General features: G+C 38.0%; 1 protein-coding gene across 1 annotated transcript in view; it reads left to right on the top strand.

Moving 5' to 3' along the window:
• Window positions 1-18,397, top strand: part of GPC4 (glypican 4) — a 109,297-nt gene that overhangs the window by 68,251 nt on the left and 22,649 nt on the right. Inside the window, exon 2 of the mRNA XM_028522428.2 lies at window positions 3,869-4,027. Coding sequence (XP_028378229.1) covers window positions 3,869-4,027 — 159 coding nt within the window. The remainder of the gene's footprint in view (window positions 1-3,868; window positions 4,028-18,397) is intronic.

The raw sequence follows: 18,397 nt of genomic DNA, 5'->3' as shown, positions 1-18,397 counted from the left end.
ATGTGCTCAGTGCCACCTCTGCAGTGGCTGTCTACCTGTTTAATATTGGATTCTGTTGTCCCTGTGCTCAACCCCCTCAGCCTAAAGAAAAAAAGTGAAATCCTTAAATGAGAAGTATATAGGATCACCAGGTTTATAAAAAAGAGATCTTCAGAAGAAGAATTTCTCACTCAGACACAGCATTTTAGAAGCAGTCTCAAACATAATGTATTATGTCTTTCAAATCATATGTATGCCCTGGCTTTTAATATAAACCATTTTGGGTGCTTAAAGTAGAAATAGTCATTTTGAAAATCAAATGACTTACTTGAATTCTTACCAAAATGTGGAGCTATAATTCCATTTTTAAATGCACCAACACTGTCCCCCTTTTCCCTCCTTGTACTTCTCAAGAGCAAAACCTGGTTATGGCACTGAATCCAAGTAGCCTGAGTGTGTCTTGGGATTTAATTCACAAGTGTGTCTTGGACTACATGCATCTCAGGCATAGCTTTTGGCAAGAATGTCAAATTACATTTTCAAGTAATGCTTTTTAGAAATGCATACAGAATAAGTGGTGCATTCAAGGCTATATGGGCAAAAGTGGAGTGTTGGAGTCAGCTTGTCAGCATTGCGGGGAAGATGACTTTGCCAGCAGAAACAGCCAAGTATCTGACCTGTTGTTGTCCTTTACCAGGGCATGTCTACTACCATCAGACAAATTCTTCCTGGAAAGTTCTGTCTAAAATGAAAGTGGGCTCTTTCTCCTTTTTTTAATTAGTATTGCCAAAACAGTGGTGTACTCTAGTGTTTGGATAGAAGCAGGTCTCCATAAGGTCCTGCTGAGGGCTTCTGGTGGGTATGGAAAGGGCAGAGCACATGGGCCCTGCTGGGCTCTTAATATGTGCTAGTATAAATGGTGCTGTGTCCTTTCAGCAGGTTATCAGTAAAATTTTTATTGCTGTTACCTGTTTTTAAAGATTGTCTCCTCAATGTAAAATTCCTGTGGGTAAGTTTAAACCCTTCAACGTCTAGCACCTTCTTAAATGTAGAACATTATTCTTTCCTGCTGTCTCTTAGAATTTGCTGGCTTCAGGGTGTGTGTCTGTGTATGTATGTGTTGGGTATGAGAAAAATGGTATTTTCCTTTGGAATTTGAAGTCTATTTTTATAAAATCCAATAAATGACCCTTTAGTTGATGTGTGAACCCTGCTAAGAGTAGGTGAATAGATTATTTTCCAAATTCTTGAATTGTTTTGCCTTGAAAATTCAATACACTTTTAAACAAAATCTTTGCGGGGGCTTCAAGATCAGCCTGTGATGTATTTTAGCTTGTGATAACTTTAAAAAGTAGTTTCTCCCTTATTAGAATTCATTTAAATAGCCCTGTGTATCTGAAATTCTTATTTTGAGCATTCCGATTGATTTTCTTTTTTTTTTCATTTTCTTTTTTAAAGATTGTATTTATTTTTTTAGAGAGATGGGAAGGGAGGGAGAGAAACATCAATGTGTGAGATACATCAATCTGTTTCCTCTCACACAGCCCCAAATGGAGACCTAGCCTGCAACCCAGGCATGTGACCTGACCGGAAAAGGAACCCACGACCTTTTCAGTTCACAGGCTGGCACTCAATCTACTGAGCCACACCAGCTAGGGCCCAATTAATTTTCTATGTGGGCATGAGTCAATATAGATTTTTAAATACAGCTACAGCAAGCACTGTATTACATGGGGCCCTTTGTATTATTTTATGTATTCAGACTGCACTGGGGAAAATCCTCAACCTTGGAACCAGGAGACAACTGGATATCTCTATGTTAATTATGGGTGCCAGTACCAAAGGCGTGCTGTGAACTTGTTAAGCCAGTGAAAAGGGAGTTTTGTTTTGATTGTAACAAAGGTGTTTCCAGAAAACTGAGCCTTAGCAACCCTTCTTGTTGCACTAATGAGATCTAAGATATTCTGCAGCTTCACAGCTCCTAAACTCTTCTATACAATCTTCCTCCCTCCTTGGTTTTTTTTTTTTTTTTTCTGTTAGAATTATCTGTTGACCAAGGCTTTCAAAAATGCCAAAAAGGCTTTCAACAGTTCTGGATGAAGAAGTTATTTGAAGATTATTTCCTTTACCCTCTTTCTTCAGTAGTCCTTTAATGCTGTATACTCTATTTTGTCTGGCAGTAACACTTCCCCTACTTTTTAATTGCCAGGAAGGAAAAAATGATCAGGAGTATATATGATTGTGTAATTATTTGCATATGTGCAGTTGCCAGTCCCAGTATTAGTCAAATAAGTTGCCAAATCAATTTTATCTGAGGTAACTTTCCCCTGCCCCACCAAAAATACTTTGGTTTTTTTTTTTTGGTAAAGACTTATTTTCTCTAAGCACATGCAGCAAAAAAGCAGCAAAGCCCAGCTCATGGCCTAGTTCAATTCCCATGATTATTAGCATTGTTAGAAAGATTTGCTCTTCATTCTCCATTCCTTTATTTATTGTACACGCTTACCATTGACAGGCTCATATGTCTTCAATATACTCATTCTTGAGTTCTTGAGATCTTGATTCTTGTTAGATCTTGTTTTTCTTACATGGAACATGGACAGTCATAGCAAAAGGAATGGTGAAGGTGAATCCTTATAAACATCTATGCAAAATTATACCAGCATACCTCTACCATACCAGTTAATACAGGAATGACTGAAGTACCTAGTGGGTTTATTTTTGAGTGGCACTACATCTCTTGGTCATTATGAAGGAGAGGTATGGCCTCTCTAAAGTATAATCTTTGTTCTGTGATGGGAGGAGCAAGATGTGTGTGAACTTTGGGATCTGTTCAAAAAACAACTCCACACTCTCATGGTGAAACCACAAGCAAAATGCAGTTGTTGTAGATGAGGGATATACTTTGTGGATTTGGCTGCTGTGTAGTGATATGCCTTTGACATTACTCTTTACCCTTAGGATTCCTTCACTACATAAATATTATATTTATTGGGAACCATTAGTCTATATTGGGATGTGTGGCTACATTGCACAGAATCATACAGTCAATACAGTGTCTAACATCTGCACAGAAGATGCTGGATGAGAAAATCTTAAATAATGTCACCCTTTATCATATACTCAAATTATCCAGCATGAACTCCCATTGTTTCTGCTTGGATGACAACTCCTTGAAATGCACTTATCCTGTTGTTAATAATTTGGTCAGTTTTGGGGGTATTGGTCACATTTTATCAATCATTCTTCATTAAGGGTACTCTCCCTTGGAATGTGAACTACCAAAGCTAGAAAAACTGTCTTATTTTTTGTGACTTTAATGGAATCTTAAAGAATTAGAGAAGAGCCCTGACTGGAGTAGCTGAGTGGATTGAGTGCCAGCCTATGAACCAACAGGTCTCTGGTTCAATTCTCAGTCAGGGCACGTGCCCTGGTCCAGGTCCCCAGTTGCGGGTGCAGGAGAGGCAACCACACATTGATGTCTTTCTCCCTCTCTTTCTCCCCTTCCTTCCCCTCTGACTAAAAATAAATAATCTTTATAAAAAGGAAATATATTTAAAAAAAGAATTTAAAAAGAGACTTGTGTTGATACTGAATAATACTCTGTTTACTGACCACACTGATTTTCCTGTAATGTAGCAGACTTCCTGATTGGGGGATTTTTTGTCTTTTGGAGGTGGCTTTATTCTTTTATTTTTCCAAGAAGGGAATAAGTGTTTTTAGTTAAAGTTTCTGTTCATGAGATGCCTAGGCCTTTGCCAGTAACCTTACCGATAGAAATGAAGCAAAGAGTGTGCTTCATCAAATTCTTCCCTTAAATCAAATTCTGCTCTCTTGAACTTGATGAATGATGATGGAAATTGAGTGTGTCCTACATCTTATCTTTCAGGTGATCATTTGAAGGTCTGCCCCCAGGGTTATACATGCTGCTCTCAAGAGATGGAGGAGAAGTATAGCCTTCAAAGTAAAGATGAGTTTAAAGCTGTGGTCAGTGAACAGTGCAATAATTTACAAGCTGTCTTCGCTTCCCGTTACAAGAAGTTTGATGGTATGTATTGGAAGTTTGGTCCAAGTAAGCATCCATATTTGCTTCATTCCTGAGATTGTTTTACACCTTTTATTCAAATGACACTTGAGTTTACACCATTGCTTTTTCAGAGTTCCTCTGTTCTCTCAGTGTTCAAGTTTTCTCCCAAGATGTTCTTCCTTGTTGGATCCCAAAGGCAAGTTAGCCCTACAGCTTTATTAGACTCCTTGTGGATGCATTAGAATCTATATGGCAGGCATTATGAATATATGGTCACAAGCAGCCAAAAAGGCTATTAAAGTAGTTTAATGCTTTTATTTCTTTTCTTGGGTGAATTCAGAACAATGTTGTTGATGCACATCACTTAAAAAACAATCTTCCTAGTAAAAAGCAGGCATCTGAAAATACAGTCAAAATAACTGTAGAGATTCTACAGATGTGTGACTTCAAATTAAATTTCCAAGTGGATTCCCCAAAGACAAATAAAATTCATAGAAGCTCTGTAGAACACAGACAGGATCAAAGGTCAATTCTTGAGTTTCTATGCAGCAGCAACTCAGAGGTTAGTCTTCATTACACTGGCCTCCTTCCCTGGCCTCCTTTTAGCTGGTGCTCTGGCTTAGTCTATCCATGTAAAGCTACAAGCAAACTTATTTCAGTCCTCTGTGCCCAATGCCACATGCACACTTCCTTTTAATCATGAAGAAATAGTCATTATGGGCCAATTGAGAAGCACTTAAGTTGTCTCTAAAGCAATGTTACAGATAAATGATTTTAAAAACTAGAGTATCGGGTTCCAAACACCTCAGGATTCTTTTCTTTGATGCTGTGCATCCAATTTGAAGATTATTATAAAGTAGATTTAATTTTAATAGGAATGATTTAAGATTTTCTTTGTGCCTGTTTTAAAGGCCATTCTGATTATAATAGGACCTTTGAAACATGCTTTTCTTGACATTATGTGTGGTGAAGAAGTACAAGGAAAATTTTTGAGATGTGAAATGTCTTTTGAATATTTTTGCAAAAGGCTTGTTACCATGGTGAGAAACTGGACTAAATTAGATTTGATATAGAAGACAGTCCTGCCCTGACTGGTGTGGCTCAGTGGGTTGGTTGTTGTCCTGCAAACCCAAAGGTCACAAATTTGATTCCCCGTTAGGGCACATGCCTGGGTTGTGGGCCAGGTCCCTGGTTGGTGGGGGCATGTGAGATGCAACTGATCAATGGTTCTCTCTCATACTACGATGTTTCTCTCCCTCTCTTTCTCCCTTTCTTCCCCTGTCTCTAAAAATAAATAAATAAAACCTTTAAAAAGAAAAACAGAAAGCAGCCCTCAGCTAAAGAACATGTTGTATTTCTGATATTGGTTTTGGGATTTGTTTTTGAAGCTTATAAACAATTTAATAAGCATTAGTTAGATTCCCAGGCTAGACCGGGAAAGCATATTTTATTTCTAATGTAGTTGACCTATTTTTTTCTATGTAGCATGTCACATATTGTACCCATTTCTTCTAACACTTTGTATGCAGATTGTATTCAAAGTTATATTTAGCCTTAATTTAATCTCTTCTCCCTGGATGGATGGGGGTAATTTCTCCATACCCCCAAACACACATGCCTGTAAAGTATATTAACAATGTTAGCACCACATGAAGATCAGTATCATTAGCAAAAAACACCATTAGACCGCCTGTCTCTTAGTCACTAAATTATTAGTGTGATTATTGAAAAGAATGGTGTTCTTGTGAGTCTAACATTCCTCATTCAAGGCAGTAACCAAAGCATTTTCTTTTACTTTGAGGAGAAAATTTAGAAAGATAATCAGATGGTCATCTTTAAAAACCTGAGATGCTGGTATTTAAAAATTACTACTTGGAGGATTAAGAAAGAAATTAGATGGAATTTTAAAGGAAAAATTCCTGCTCTTTAGAAATGGCTAGTCTGTTGGTAGCGTGACAGGGTGCAGATAAAGCTGTTTTAGGTTCCAAGACCGCCTCCTTCCAGTCACCTCATTTATTTTATTTTATTTTATTTTATTTTATTTTATTTTATTTTATTTTTATTTACATTTTAATTTCATTTTTTACATTTTTAATTACTTTATTGATTATGCTATTATGGTTGTCCCAATTTTTCCTCTTTCCCCCCTGCATCCAGCCCCTCCCTTCTCCATCAGGCAATCCCAACACCATTGTTCATGTGTATGGGCCACACATATAAGTTCTTTGGCTATTCTATTTCCTATGCTGCACTTTACATCCCCGTGGCCATTCTGTAACTACATATTTGTACTTCTTATTCTCTTCACCTGTTTTGCCCATCCCCCAACTCCTCTCCCATCTGGCAGCCATCAAAATGTTCTCTGTATTTATGATTCTGTTTCTGTTCTGCTTGTTTATTTTTTATATATTCATTTGTTGATAGATATGTATTTATTGCCATTTTATTGTTCATATTTTTTTATCTTTTTCTTCTTCTTTTTAAAGATTTTATTTATTTATTTATTTTTAGAGAGGGAAGGGGAGAGAGAGAGGGGGAGAGAGGAGAGGGGAGAGAGAGGAGAGAGAGAAGAGAGAGAAGAGAGAGAGAAAAACATCCATGTGCGGTTGCTGGGGGTTCTGGCCTGCAACCCAGGAATGTACCCTGGCTGGGAATCGAACCTGGGACACTTTGATTCCCAGGCCTGCGCTCAATCCACTGAGCTACGCCAGCCAGTTTTTTTTTTTTTTTTTAAGATTTTATTTTTTTTTTAAAGATTTTATTTATCCTTTTCTTCTTAAAGAAGACCCTTTAACATTTCATATAATGCTGGTTTGGTGATGATGAACTCCTTTAGTTTTTTCTTGTTTGGGAACTTCTTTATCTGTCTTTGAATTGTAAATGATAGTTTTGCTGGATAGGAGAATAATCTTGGTTGTAGGGCCTTGCTTTTCATCACTTTGAATATTTCTTGCCAGTCCCTTCTGACCTGCAAAGTTTCTGTTGAGAAATCAACTGACAGTCTTATGGGGGCTCCCTTGTGCATAACTAATTGCCTTTCTTTTGCTGCTTTTAAGATTTTCTCTTTCTCTTTAACCTTTGGCATTTTAATTATGTCGTGTCTTCAGGTGGGCCTCTTGGGGTTCATCTTGTTTGGGACTCTGTGCTTCCTGAAGTTGTATGTCTATTTCCTTCACCAAGTTAGAAGTTGTGTCATTATTTTTTCAAATAGGATTCCAATTCCTTGATCTCTCTCTTCTCCTTGCAGCACCCCCATGATGCAAATGTTGGTGTGCTTAAAGTTGTCCCAGAGGCTCCTTACAATATCCTCATTTTTTTTTTTTTTAGATTACTGTTTCTTCTTGCTGTTCTGATTGGGATTTTACAAAATTTCTTATATTCTAAATTTCTGGTTTGATTCTTAGCTTCATCCACTCTAGTATTTATTCCCTGTAAATTGTTAACTTTTAATTAGTGTATCCTTTATTTCTGACTGTTTCTGTTTTATGGTTCCCATGCTCTTTTTTATGATGTTGAAGTTTTCACTATGTTCGCTGAGCGTAGTGAACATAGTTCTCACTATGGTCATCCCTATAACCAGTATTTTGAACTCTATGTAGTAGCTTACTTGTTTCCATTTTGTTCAGTATTTGTTTCTGGAGTTTTCTTTTGTTCTTTCATTTTGGTCATATTTCCTTGTCTCCTCAGTTTGGCAGCCTCCCTGTGTTTGTTTCTGTCTATTAGGTAGAGCTGCTATGACTCCATGTCTTGGTAGTGTGGCCTAATGTGGTAGGTGTCCTGTAAGGTCCAGTGGGACAGCCTCTACCATAACCCAAGCTGGGTCCTCAGGGGGCTGTCACTGTGTGGTTTGTTTATACTCTCCTCTTGTTGTTGAGCCTTGATTGCTGGTTGCACATCCAAGGAGAGCCGACTGTATTCTGTCCAGGGTCAAAGAGCGTTAGCTACACAGTGATTTGCAGATGGCTGCTACTTGTGCTGGCCTTGAGGCAACTTAGTGAGAGGTACAGGGCTCGCTGAAGCCTGATGCTGCTCATTTCTGATAATCTAAAGCATGGGTCAAGACAAGTCACTGGTATGGAAAAGCCACTGGAAACAGCTTGGATGGGCCCAAAAGTTGGGTCAAACAAGGCATCAGGGAATCACCAGGTTGGGACAAATAGTGTGAACCTGATTGATGGAGGCTCAGATACCGTTCCCACATGCCAGCTCTGTGGCTCTGTATGGGGAGGGCTCAGAAAAGGAACAGTGCCTATGCCAGCACTTCTGTCTGGGAGAAATCTGCATACCCCCACCCCTGTAGCCCTGATGCCAAATACTTCAGTTCCTTCTGAATGTCTGATGCCTTTCAGGTAGCTTCCTTGGTGCTGGAACTAAGAAGGAATGAGTCTGAGTAAGTCCACGTGTGGGTCCCTTGAGAGGAACTGCCAGGGAGTCCAGAAATTTCATGTTTTCCCATCCTCAATGCCCCATGGTTTTTGGAGCCAGAAGTTGCGGGGAATTATTTTACTGGCACTCAAACCATGCACTGAGGGACCTGGTGTGGTGCTGGGACCCCTTACTCCTGAGATAATCCCTCCTGATTGTTATCTACCACACGTGGAAATGGGACCAAGCTGTTCTGTGTCTGTGCCCCTCCTGCCAGTCATAATGGATGTAGTTTCTTTAAATCTGTACTTGTAGAACTTCCATTCAGCTCAATTTCTGATGATTCTAAAGGGTGGCTTTTCTGTAGATTAGTCATAATTTTGATGTGTTTGTGGAAGGATGTGAGTACTGTGTTTACCTATGCCCCCATCTTGGCTGGAAGTTCAAAACTTAACCTAGTTTTACCAGGTTACAACTAAGCTTGTCAAACTCACATTTTTTGAACTCTTCTTTTAGCTTTACAACAATATCCTGTTTCTAGGTGGATAATAAGTAGTAATATCAAGTATTCATTCTTAGACTTCAATAAAGTTCAATTATATACTTTACACAAGCTAGAGAAGACATTCAAATACAAGCGCAAAATTTGGTGTGCAGAAATTTTCCATAGAGTTATGTATCTCAAAGATACATAAGAACTCATAAGTGTCGGGTATCTCAAAGCCCTTATCATCTCTGTAAAATTGTTTAGGTTGTGGAAAGACATGGCACTCTGGTCCACAGTGCCTGGAGTGTCCACTCTCCACTCAGCAGCTTTCATGTTTTATTAGACATATCTCCTAGTGTGGATCCCACAGACAGTGACTTTTCATGTCTGTGAGCCTGCTGGTATAGCTGTTGTTTTCCATTCTTGCTCCTGGTGGTTCTATAGCATTATTTGTATGGGATGATTTCAATGTGTACTTTTTAAAAAGCCATATAGTAAGTGTTAACATATGTTTTTTAAAAAGGACAGAAAAACAGTTTCTCTTGCCCTTTACTTTCAGGCTTCACATTCAATAAATGTGTTAACACTGTTTATCAGTTTCAAAACTGGTCACAAAAATGAATGTGAAATGCCAGTTTGTTTCTTCAGATTTTAATTTAAAACATGACATAGAGAAAAAGATAGCACAGATTAATTTTTTTGAAGTAGTTGCTGAAATGTGTTCTGGAGATCAGAACAGAGCTGGGATATGTTGTATATTTCCTCCAAGTTAGGTTTTCTAAGACAATTAAATGCTTTTATGGTAAAACCTCAGTTGACTGGTATCCAACAAACCAATAATCCTCAAGTGGGTGCTGCATTTGTTGATTGATTGATTTTTTTTAATCTGCAAGGCTTAAGGAAGACGTTGGATAAAATTGTATAGGGGATGTCTTGACTCTCAGAAATCCAATGGCAGAGTGCTTTGGTTAAAAATTGTCCAAGCCATTATATATAAAAGCCAAATCATGGTATATTGGTGTGAACGAAAAGAGGAAGTTGGGCAGAGTAACAAGTTGGCAACTAGAGAACAAAGATGGACGGCAGTAAGACACCACAAAGAAGGCTCAAGACAAGTAATGAGGAAATATCAAAGGGACACATGGAAACCTATGGGGTCAAATGACTTCAAAGGGGCGTCTTTTGCCATCTCCAAGATTACAGTATAAATTCAAAATGTTGACTCTGAGCCCAGGCAAATTCTTCTGTCACCAGAACTCGAGTCATGTTTATGACATACCACTTTTTTTCTAAGGCAGGAACAATTAGTTTTTAATAAACTCTTCAGTAAAGTAAGGCTGGGAGGCTTTTAGGGGATTCGCCTTGTTTAACCAGAAATCATCTCATTTTCCCAGTTTTTCATCATTTGACCCCCGTGAGCTTCAGTCAGCTCTCACGTTTTGGAATCCAAATACCTTATGTTCCTTATCTCTAAGGTCGTATTTTTGTTCTACGTGTTTAATTTTCTATTCTTTGCACACCTGAAGAGACTATAAGTCTATGAAGTAACCTTTAAAAAGATTTTATTTGTTTATTTTTAGACAGAAGGGAAGGGAGGGAGAAAGAGGGAGAGAAACATCAATGTGTAGTTGCCTCTTGAACGCCCCCCACTGGAGACCTGGCTGGCAACCCAGGCATGTGCCCTGACTAGGAACCAAACCAGTGACACTTTGGTACACAGGCTGGTGCTCAATCCAGAGAGCCATACCTGACAGGTCTATAAAGTAGTTTTTAAGTTGTAAACTGCATGTATGTGTGCATGCATTTTTCAGACCTGGGTGAATTACAGAACGCTTCTTGAGGCAGCAACAAGATTCTCAGGTTTCCCATATTTTAAACCTGTACCTCTGAGTTTAAGGACTCGCCTGTTTTCCTACCCAGCAATCTTATCCATATACACTTTAACTTACATGTTCAATGCAAGAAATCTACCACCCTAGGCTAGAGACACAGAACCTGAAAATGGTAGTGACAGAGCTAGCAACTCCACCTCTTGGCCAGTTCAGGGAATTTTTTTTTTTTTTTGAAGTGGAACCGCTAATTAACATAGCTGAATCAGTTGTCTCATAAATATGCTAATCAGATACTCAGTTCAGGGGACTTTGAAAGAACTGCTTGGCAAAGGGAATAAAAATAATAGAAGTGGGTCATAATCTGTGTTTGGGGACCACAACATAAAGACCCACCCCAAAATGTTCAATTTTGTGAGGTTTTTTTTTTTTTAAAAAGAAGCATAGTTATATCAAATAGCCCAAATAGATTAACATGAGCACTGCCATGTTAAATATATTTCTGAAGTACATAGTAAAAATAGTATAACAATTTCAAAGATATATTAACTGTATAAAAACTCCCTGATCAAATTATTTGGTATATATTTTGCATCTTGAAAGAAATCTTAACAAAATAGAGATGTTGTCTGATTGTAGTCTACTGGGAAATCTATCATTTTGGAAGCAAATGTAGCAACTTTGGTCTGGAAGCAGAGCATACTAAATTGTCAGCCTGCTTCTGCTGTGAACTCACAGTGACCTGGGGCAATTAACTGGTCTCAGTTTTCCCATCCATAAAATGAGGGGGTTGAGCTAGATGCTCTCTAAAGATGCTTTTAATTCTAAAAATTCTGTGAATCTTCTGAACACATGATTACACCAGCTGCTTTAGTGAAAGGTCTTACAAGATGTTAATTAGCTGCGTGTATGGTACCCTCTATTTTCCTCCTATCATTTCTGGGCCCTCCGCTACTTTCACCAGGTCTTTGAAAACACTCCTATGAGCCTGAAGCTTGTTAACTTGCATAATAGTAGAAATTTTGTGAATTAGCTTATAACACACACAAAAGAAATAATTGTCTCTTCCATCTATCTGCATGGGCCAAGTGTAAATCAGAGTGGCCACCCTTTCCTTAAAGGCCCCTTGTTTTCTGTCATTTCACAAAGGCAGGACATGAAGCATTCTTCAAATTTAGCTAAATCTGTGTTTTAATCACTGACTGAAATTTTTCCATGGTTCATACTGGCCATTACTTTATGAGGCCACTAGGAAACCCAGTGTGGATCCTCAGCAAGTTGAAGGCATTAGACTTCACATGCCCATGAAAGCAGTGACATCACTGGGGGGTGAGCTGGCCAAAAACCCTAAAAGATAAATATATCCAACTAAGTTTTATGGCCATTTGCTAAGCCAGAATTGGTGGAATTTTTCTGACCCCTGATCTTAACTAACTTTTAACTACATAGTTTTATCATTGTCATTTGCTAGGCCATAGTGACTTACTAAGACCACCTGGGTAGTATTCACATTAAAAAAGCCTTAAAATAGCCCTGGCTGGGTGGCTCAGTTGGTTGGAGCCTCATCCCATACACCAAAAAGGTTGTGGGTTTGATCATTGGTCAGGGCACATACCTAGTTGCGGATTTGAGCCCTCACATACCAAGGCTCAAATCTGCAACTAGGTGTGTGCCTGCACATACTGGTGGCAACCAATTTGATGTGTCTGTCTGTGTGTGTGTCTCTCTGCCTCCCTCCATCCCTCTCTCCCTCCTTCCCTCCCTCCTTCCTTTCCTCTCTGTGAAATCAATAAAATCATATTCTGGGGTAAGGATTTTTTTTTTAGAAGCCTTAAAATAAATGTTATAGAAATGTATAGCATACATACAACATAGGACTGGTTTTCAGTCCTCACCTCAGATTTCACTCATTAAGACATCACTTTAAAATTTGTTGCTTTTTTAAACCTCCGCTACAGTGCAGCAGGCAACATTTCACAGGACTAGTAGCTAGGATGAAGTGTAGAAAAAGACATGAGGCCTTCTGGACTTCCAGCAAATGTATAGTGTTCTTTCCAGACCATGCTAATGTTTCTTTGATTTAGTTGGAAAGCACTGCTACCCTTTCCTTTACAATTCTCTTTTCTTTTCCTTCCATGTGAAGAATAAAATGATGGGTATTTTTACTAATTCTTTTTATAATCTGTGAAACTTGTTAAGAATGAGACAATGCCAGCTTACTGTAATCAAATCAAGAGCTCAGACAAAACACACATTTCTGTATTGACAAAGGTTTTCTGCCTTTTGAGTTGTTATCTGAAGTGTGACCAATTGTAGCTCTAGCATTGGCTATTTCATAGGATTGAAAATGCTTCTGCAGCTTCCAGGGAGCCCTGAGCACTTTCACTTTGGGCCACTGCTATTAGCTTTGACTTCTTAAGAAGACATGGCATCAGCAAGAAGCAGCTGATCTGTTTGGACGCAAGTAAATAAATAGAAGAGCTTTGGCTGAACTGCTTTTATCTGCTTTGTTGGTTCATTGCTCTTTGAGCCTGAGAGTTGAGAATGTTGTTGTTCATCTCTGCCCACCCTCTTTCCATGTGTCTGTCTGTGTAGGCAAAGAAAAGGGCTTATTTGATCTAGCACTGACTCAGACTGATTGATTGATAGAATTCCCAAGCAGTCAGGTCTTTCTTGTTCATTGTCCTCACCCATCTCCATCACTTCTCTCTTGAAAGAATTAGCAGAACAATTGAAACTCTTGTAATAAATATGACTCAAAAAGGGAGGGTGATACATGGGCCCATCTTTTCTGGAGATCAATTTGGCAGTGTGCCAGAAGTCTTGAATATGTTCATACCTTTTGATTTAGTAATTCTACTTCTAGGTATTTATCTCACAAAAAGAAAGATTTACATACAGATTTATGTACAAGGATATTTACCACAGCAGTGTTTGTAATAAGGAAAGTAGGAAATTAGCCTATGTGTCTTATGATGATTACATTCTGATCTGTCCCTATGGTGTCGTAGTTGCAGTTAAAATTATGTTTCTGATGAACTTTTAATCACACAGGAAATGCTCACCATACAGTGTTATATGAGAAAAGGTTATAAATACATTATGATCTTAACAATGTGACAGTACATATCTTCATAGGAAAAAGACAGGAAGAAAATTCGGTGAACCATTGTTGTTCTCTTTTAATGGTGGGATTTGGGATAATTTATATTTTTGCATACATTTCCATACTTTTCATATTGTTACAATTTGAATCCTTTGTATGAAAATTATATTTTTAATAAAATATGAAAACTGCTTTGGTTTTAAAAAGGTTAAAACTTTTCTTTGCTTATTGTAGAGAATTTTTAAAAAGTATTAAATACACTGAAGTGCTGGCCAGTGTGCCTCAGTTGGTTGGAGTGTCTTTCCATAAATCAAAAGGTTGTGGGTTTGATCCCCTGTCAGGGCACTTGGCTCAGTTGCAGGTTTGGTCAGGGTGCTATGAGAGGCAGCCAATCGATGTTTCTCTCCCTCTTTCTCTCACTCCCTTCCCTTCTCTCTAAAATCAAAGTGATGAGGATAAATGGGGGAAAAATGCATTGAAGCCTATAGAAAGTTGAATGAATGGAATAAAGAGAAATACTTTTTGAAAACAGGAAGGTATATATTTTTGACTATATAATATTACTGGAAAATTTGGGTGAACAAAATTAAAAACAATTATCCCTGGTCCCCAACACTCAACTCATCATCACTGCCTCGGCATTTACAGAATCTTTTTGTGTGTGTGTGCATGAAGATAATACATATACATACATATAAATTGGAATCATAACTTAATCCTATCTTCTGTCCTGATTTTTCTCTTAATATTAGATTGTAAGCAGCTAGACTGTATTATGAGGTTTGTACATGAGGCCATATAGCAGATCCACACACAGTTTTGTGTACAGAACACTTGCAATAGCTGCTTCAACCTTATAGGTTAAACATGTCCTCAGCCTTCTCTGGGCATTTCTGAATGACAGGCAATCTGAGTGTGCTAAAGTGAATTAACTGACTAACTGGTGCTGGAAGTATCCCTATTAGAAATGGAATGGGGTACAGTAAAAGGGACCTTACAGTACCGAGCCTGTGTCCCTGGCAATTTTATCAAGACACAGGAGCCATGAGATACAGAGATTGTATTTACTCACGAGGAGCTTCAACATGCAAAGTGCATTAACTAACAAAATTAACCTTGGCAAGTAAAGGCTGTTCCTATTTTGGCAGGATCCCCTTGTGCCCTTTGATATGTTAAGAACTCCAAATAAGGGCTGTAGCTGGCAATTGTCTTGTCATCCTAGCAAAGGTCTACTGATGTGCTATCAGTTGATGAAGGTTAGTCAACTACATGTTCTTCTAGTACACCATGCCCTAGCAGGTGCTTTTGAGGATTGAGATTATGCCCAAATGAAGGAAAGTGTGTGTTAAAACTTTCTACAGAGTTTACCAGAAAAGCAAGACATTTGTAGATACTTGTGTTAGCTGTTCTCCATTAAGTGCTTGATTTTGGGTGAAAGAATGGTATAACTCTTTGAGTTTCCTTAACAGTGCAAAAAGTATGATTTGTATCATTTATAAGGAGGCTGCTTTTCTCAGGAATTTGTTGTTGTGGTTACTTAATGTTTGCATACCACACTAGGACTGTGAATTACAGCCTTTACAGTAAGTAAAGAGGAAATTAATCTTTATATGTAAAAGGCAGCTTCCTAATAATGTAAACACAAGGTGGTAATTTATAGCACCAAGCAAATGGGTTGATTAGAAAGAGCTCCCAATCTCTTAAGGTCATGGGTTAATTCTAGAATGCATTCTAACTCATTAATCAATGGCCAGTCGATTGTTTATAAAGGAGTAATTAATGGCATTTAATAGCAGAACTGGGGGACTTTTGACTTGTTTCAAGAATTTTTAATGTTTATTTGATGCAAGACAAGTAGCTGTGGATAGAAGTTCCAGGAGTATGTGATGTTTTTCTTGTGATGTTTTTCTTTTTTTTTTTTTAAGACAAGATATTTAAATAAACAACTTTTATCTGGAAAGTTTTGCCTTTTCAATCTAGTTTTTTTTTCATGTTAAATTAGTGCTATTGACATTAAGAATAATCACCTTTTAGAGCTGGAAAATACTTCCAATCCCCTAGCTCAACCCTTGTACTGAGCTGACTTTGGTAAAGAAGGTAGTATGCAAATGAAATGTGTGGTGAGGATTGGGGATTGACCTGCTGTATAATTCTCATTTTTCCTGTCCCTAATTCTTTGCTTAATTTTTTGCCTTGGTCTTTTATATGTGTATATGTGGTATATATGATACTGTCTCTCTTTTAATATACAATAACATAAAATCTCTTGCCCGGTTGATGTTTCTTTATTCTGTGTTTTTCACTCAATTGTAACTCCCACCCTCATAGATGTCTGGGGCATTTCACAGCATTGGAAGCAAGAGCCATTAAGCATTTCTTTTAGCTAAATTGCTCCCGTTTTGTAAGGCCTTGGATCTTCTTAACTGATTTCCAGCAGCTTTGGGTTAATTTATGTTCTCCTCTGATGGATAATATTTGACTCTGCCAGGAAGGATAAAAAAACCATTCTTAAAAGATTTTTTAAATGACTGTGGATATAAAGAAACTCTAAAGGTAACAATATCACCTCAGGTATTATAAATAGTATCCATTTATTGAGCATCTATTGTGTGCCAGACCTTATCCATATGAGGTAAGTTAGTAATAGCTCCATTTTATGGATGAGGTATCAGAGAGTCAGAGAAATTAAATCTTTTGTCCAATCAGATCACAGAGCTCATAAATGAGAGATCCCATCTTTTCCCACTGTGTCATTCATGCTGCTTTACATATGTAGCACACTATGGTGTTTATTTCCATCCCTACATTAAGTGCTCATTCATGAGCCCTAGGAGTAGTGGTTTCTTGATATTTAGAGCATACATTCTTAAGCCTCCAAACTGAAAATTGAAAGGGAAAAAAACCCTGATCACAGACACCATATTTCAAATGCTTGCAAACTATTTCCTTTCTGACTCTCTTTTCAGACACCAATAGCATCACTTAAAACAGACTCCCTGAGCAGCATTTTTCATGAATACAAGCTGTTGCTGTAAGGGAGATCTAATTTCCAATTAACTCAGCTTCTGATCGTTGTGGAACTCTGGTTTACACTGCTCCTGGCTGAGTTCTCTCTTAGTCACCATGTGTCTTATAATTGGCTTCAGACATAATGATTCTGAAGGGATGATTGCTAGGTGTCTAAGGACTACACAGTGTTTCTTCAGCAGTGAAGACCTGACTCTAATCCTGAATTCTGAATAACGGAGAAAAAGTGGAGATGAGCATTGCAGAGATTAATGAAGTTGCTGTTGATGGCTATGGACCGTGACCTGAATGTCTTAATTTGTGTTCCATTCCTCACTGTAGAAGGAAATGTCATAGGAAGAAATGGGGGAACAGGATGTGAAAGAATCGCACAGCAACATCAGAGCTGCTTGTTTGTTAGGAGGAACAGATGCAAAAGTTATTTTCCCTTTTTCCTTACAGCAAATTATGTTTCCGTTGATGTTGTACCTAATTGGTTTGGATTTTAGAATTTAAATTATGTCTGCCATCCTTAAAATGTCTCTGAGGCAAAAAGCACAGGAAAATAGTGCCATTTAACAGGACCAGTAAGAATAAGTTTAAGGAGAAATGTACTTAAGAGTTTAAAATCTTTAACACTTATCTTGTGGGTATGTGGCAGACAAAAAGTAAATCTGAAATAACCTGGTAACCTGGTATTCTTACATATTTTCCAGTTATTTTTCTGTGTTGTCTTGTAAATATACTAATTATTTGGTTGAGTCTGTTACACATTTCATCTCTATCTCTGTCTTCCCTCCACCACCCCTATTGGAATAAAAAACTCGATATTACTGCATAAATTCCTTATGAACTTTAGGTCAACCTGTACATCCCAATTTGTACCCATGGCATAAGGAACACCTAAGAACTGATTTTCAGAACACGTGTGTGTTTACCTCTTGGGTGTTTCATTATTTTTCTTGTCCTCAAGCATTTCCTAGGCAGGTTTTTTACTTGTCATGTAGATATAAGGAAGAGAAGAGAAAAAAAATTTGTTTCCAAGTAAAACAACACCTTTTGAAATATACCTGTCCTGGTGTCAGCTTACAGTTAGGAGGCATTATTAACATTAGTTTAGATTCTTGCAGCAGAAAGTTCTGGGAAACTTCAGATTGTAGACTTCATAGACCCATTTTTTTTCCAGTTCTGTATTTACCTTGACTGCAGGAGAGACAAAAGTGAGTGTATACATGTGTGTATGTTTATTTTGTACTGACTCCTGATAAGTTGTTTGTTTAAAATTTCATTTTTCCATCTCTCTGACATATACACATATGTAAGTGACTTTGTGATGTAGATTACTTTTTTTTTAAACAAAGTGTTTTTTTTAAAGTTGTATTTATTTTTAGAGAGGTGGGAAAGGAGTGAGAAAGAGGCAAAGAAACATCAAAGTGTGGTTGCCCCTCGCACACCCCCCAGTGGGGACCTGGCCTGCAACCCAGGCATGTGCCCTGACTGGGAATTGAACAGGCGACCCTTTGGTTCACAGCCCATGCTGAATCCACTAAGCCACACCAGCCAGGGCTGTAGATTTCTTTTCATTGACAAATGACCAC

This window comes from Phyllostomus discolor, chromosome X (genome assembly GCF_004126475.2).
Source record: "Phyllostomus discolor isolate MPI-MPIP mPhyDis1 chromosome X, mPhyDis1.pri.v3, whole genome shotgun sequence".
Lineage (NCBI taxonomy): Eukaryota > Metazoa > Chordata > Mammalia > Chiroptera > Phyllostomidae > Phyllostomus > Phyllostomus discolor.
This window is presented reverse-complemented; position numbering and strand designations above follow the sequence as displayed.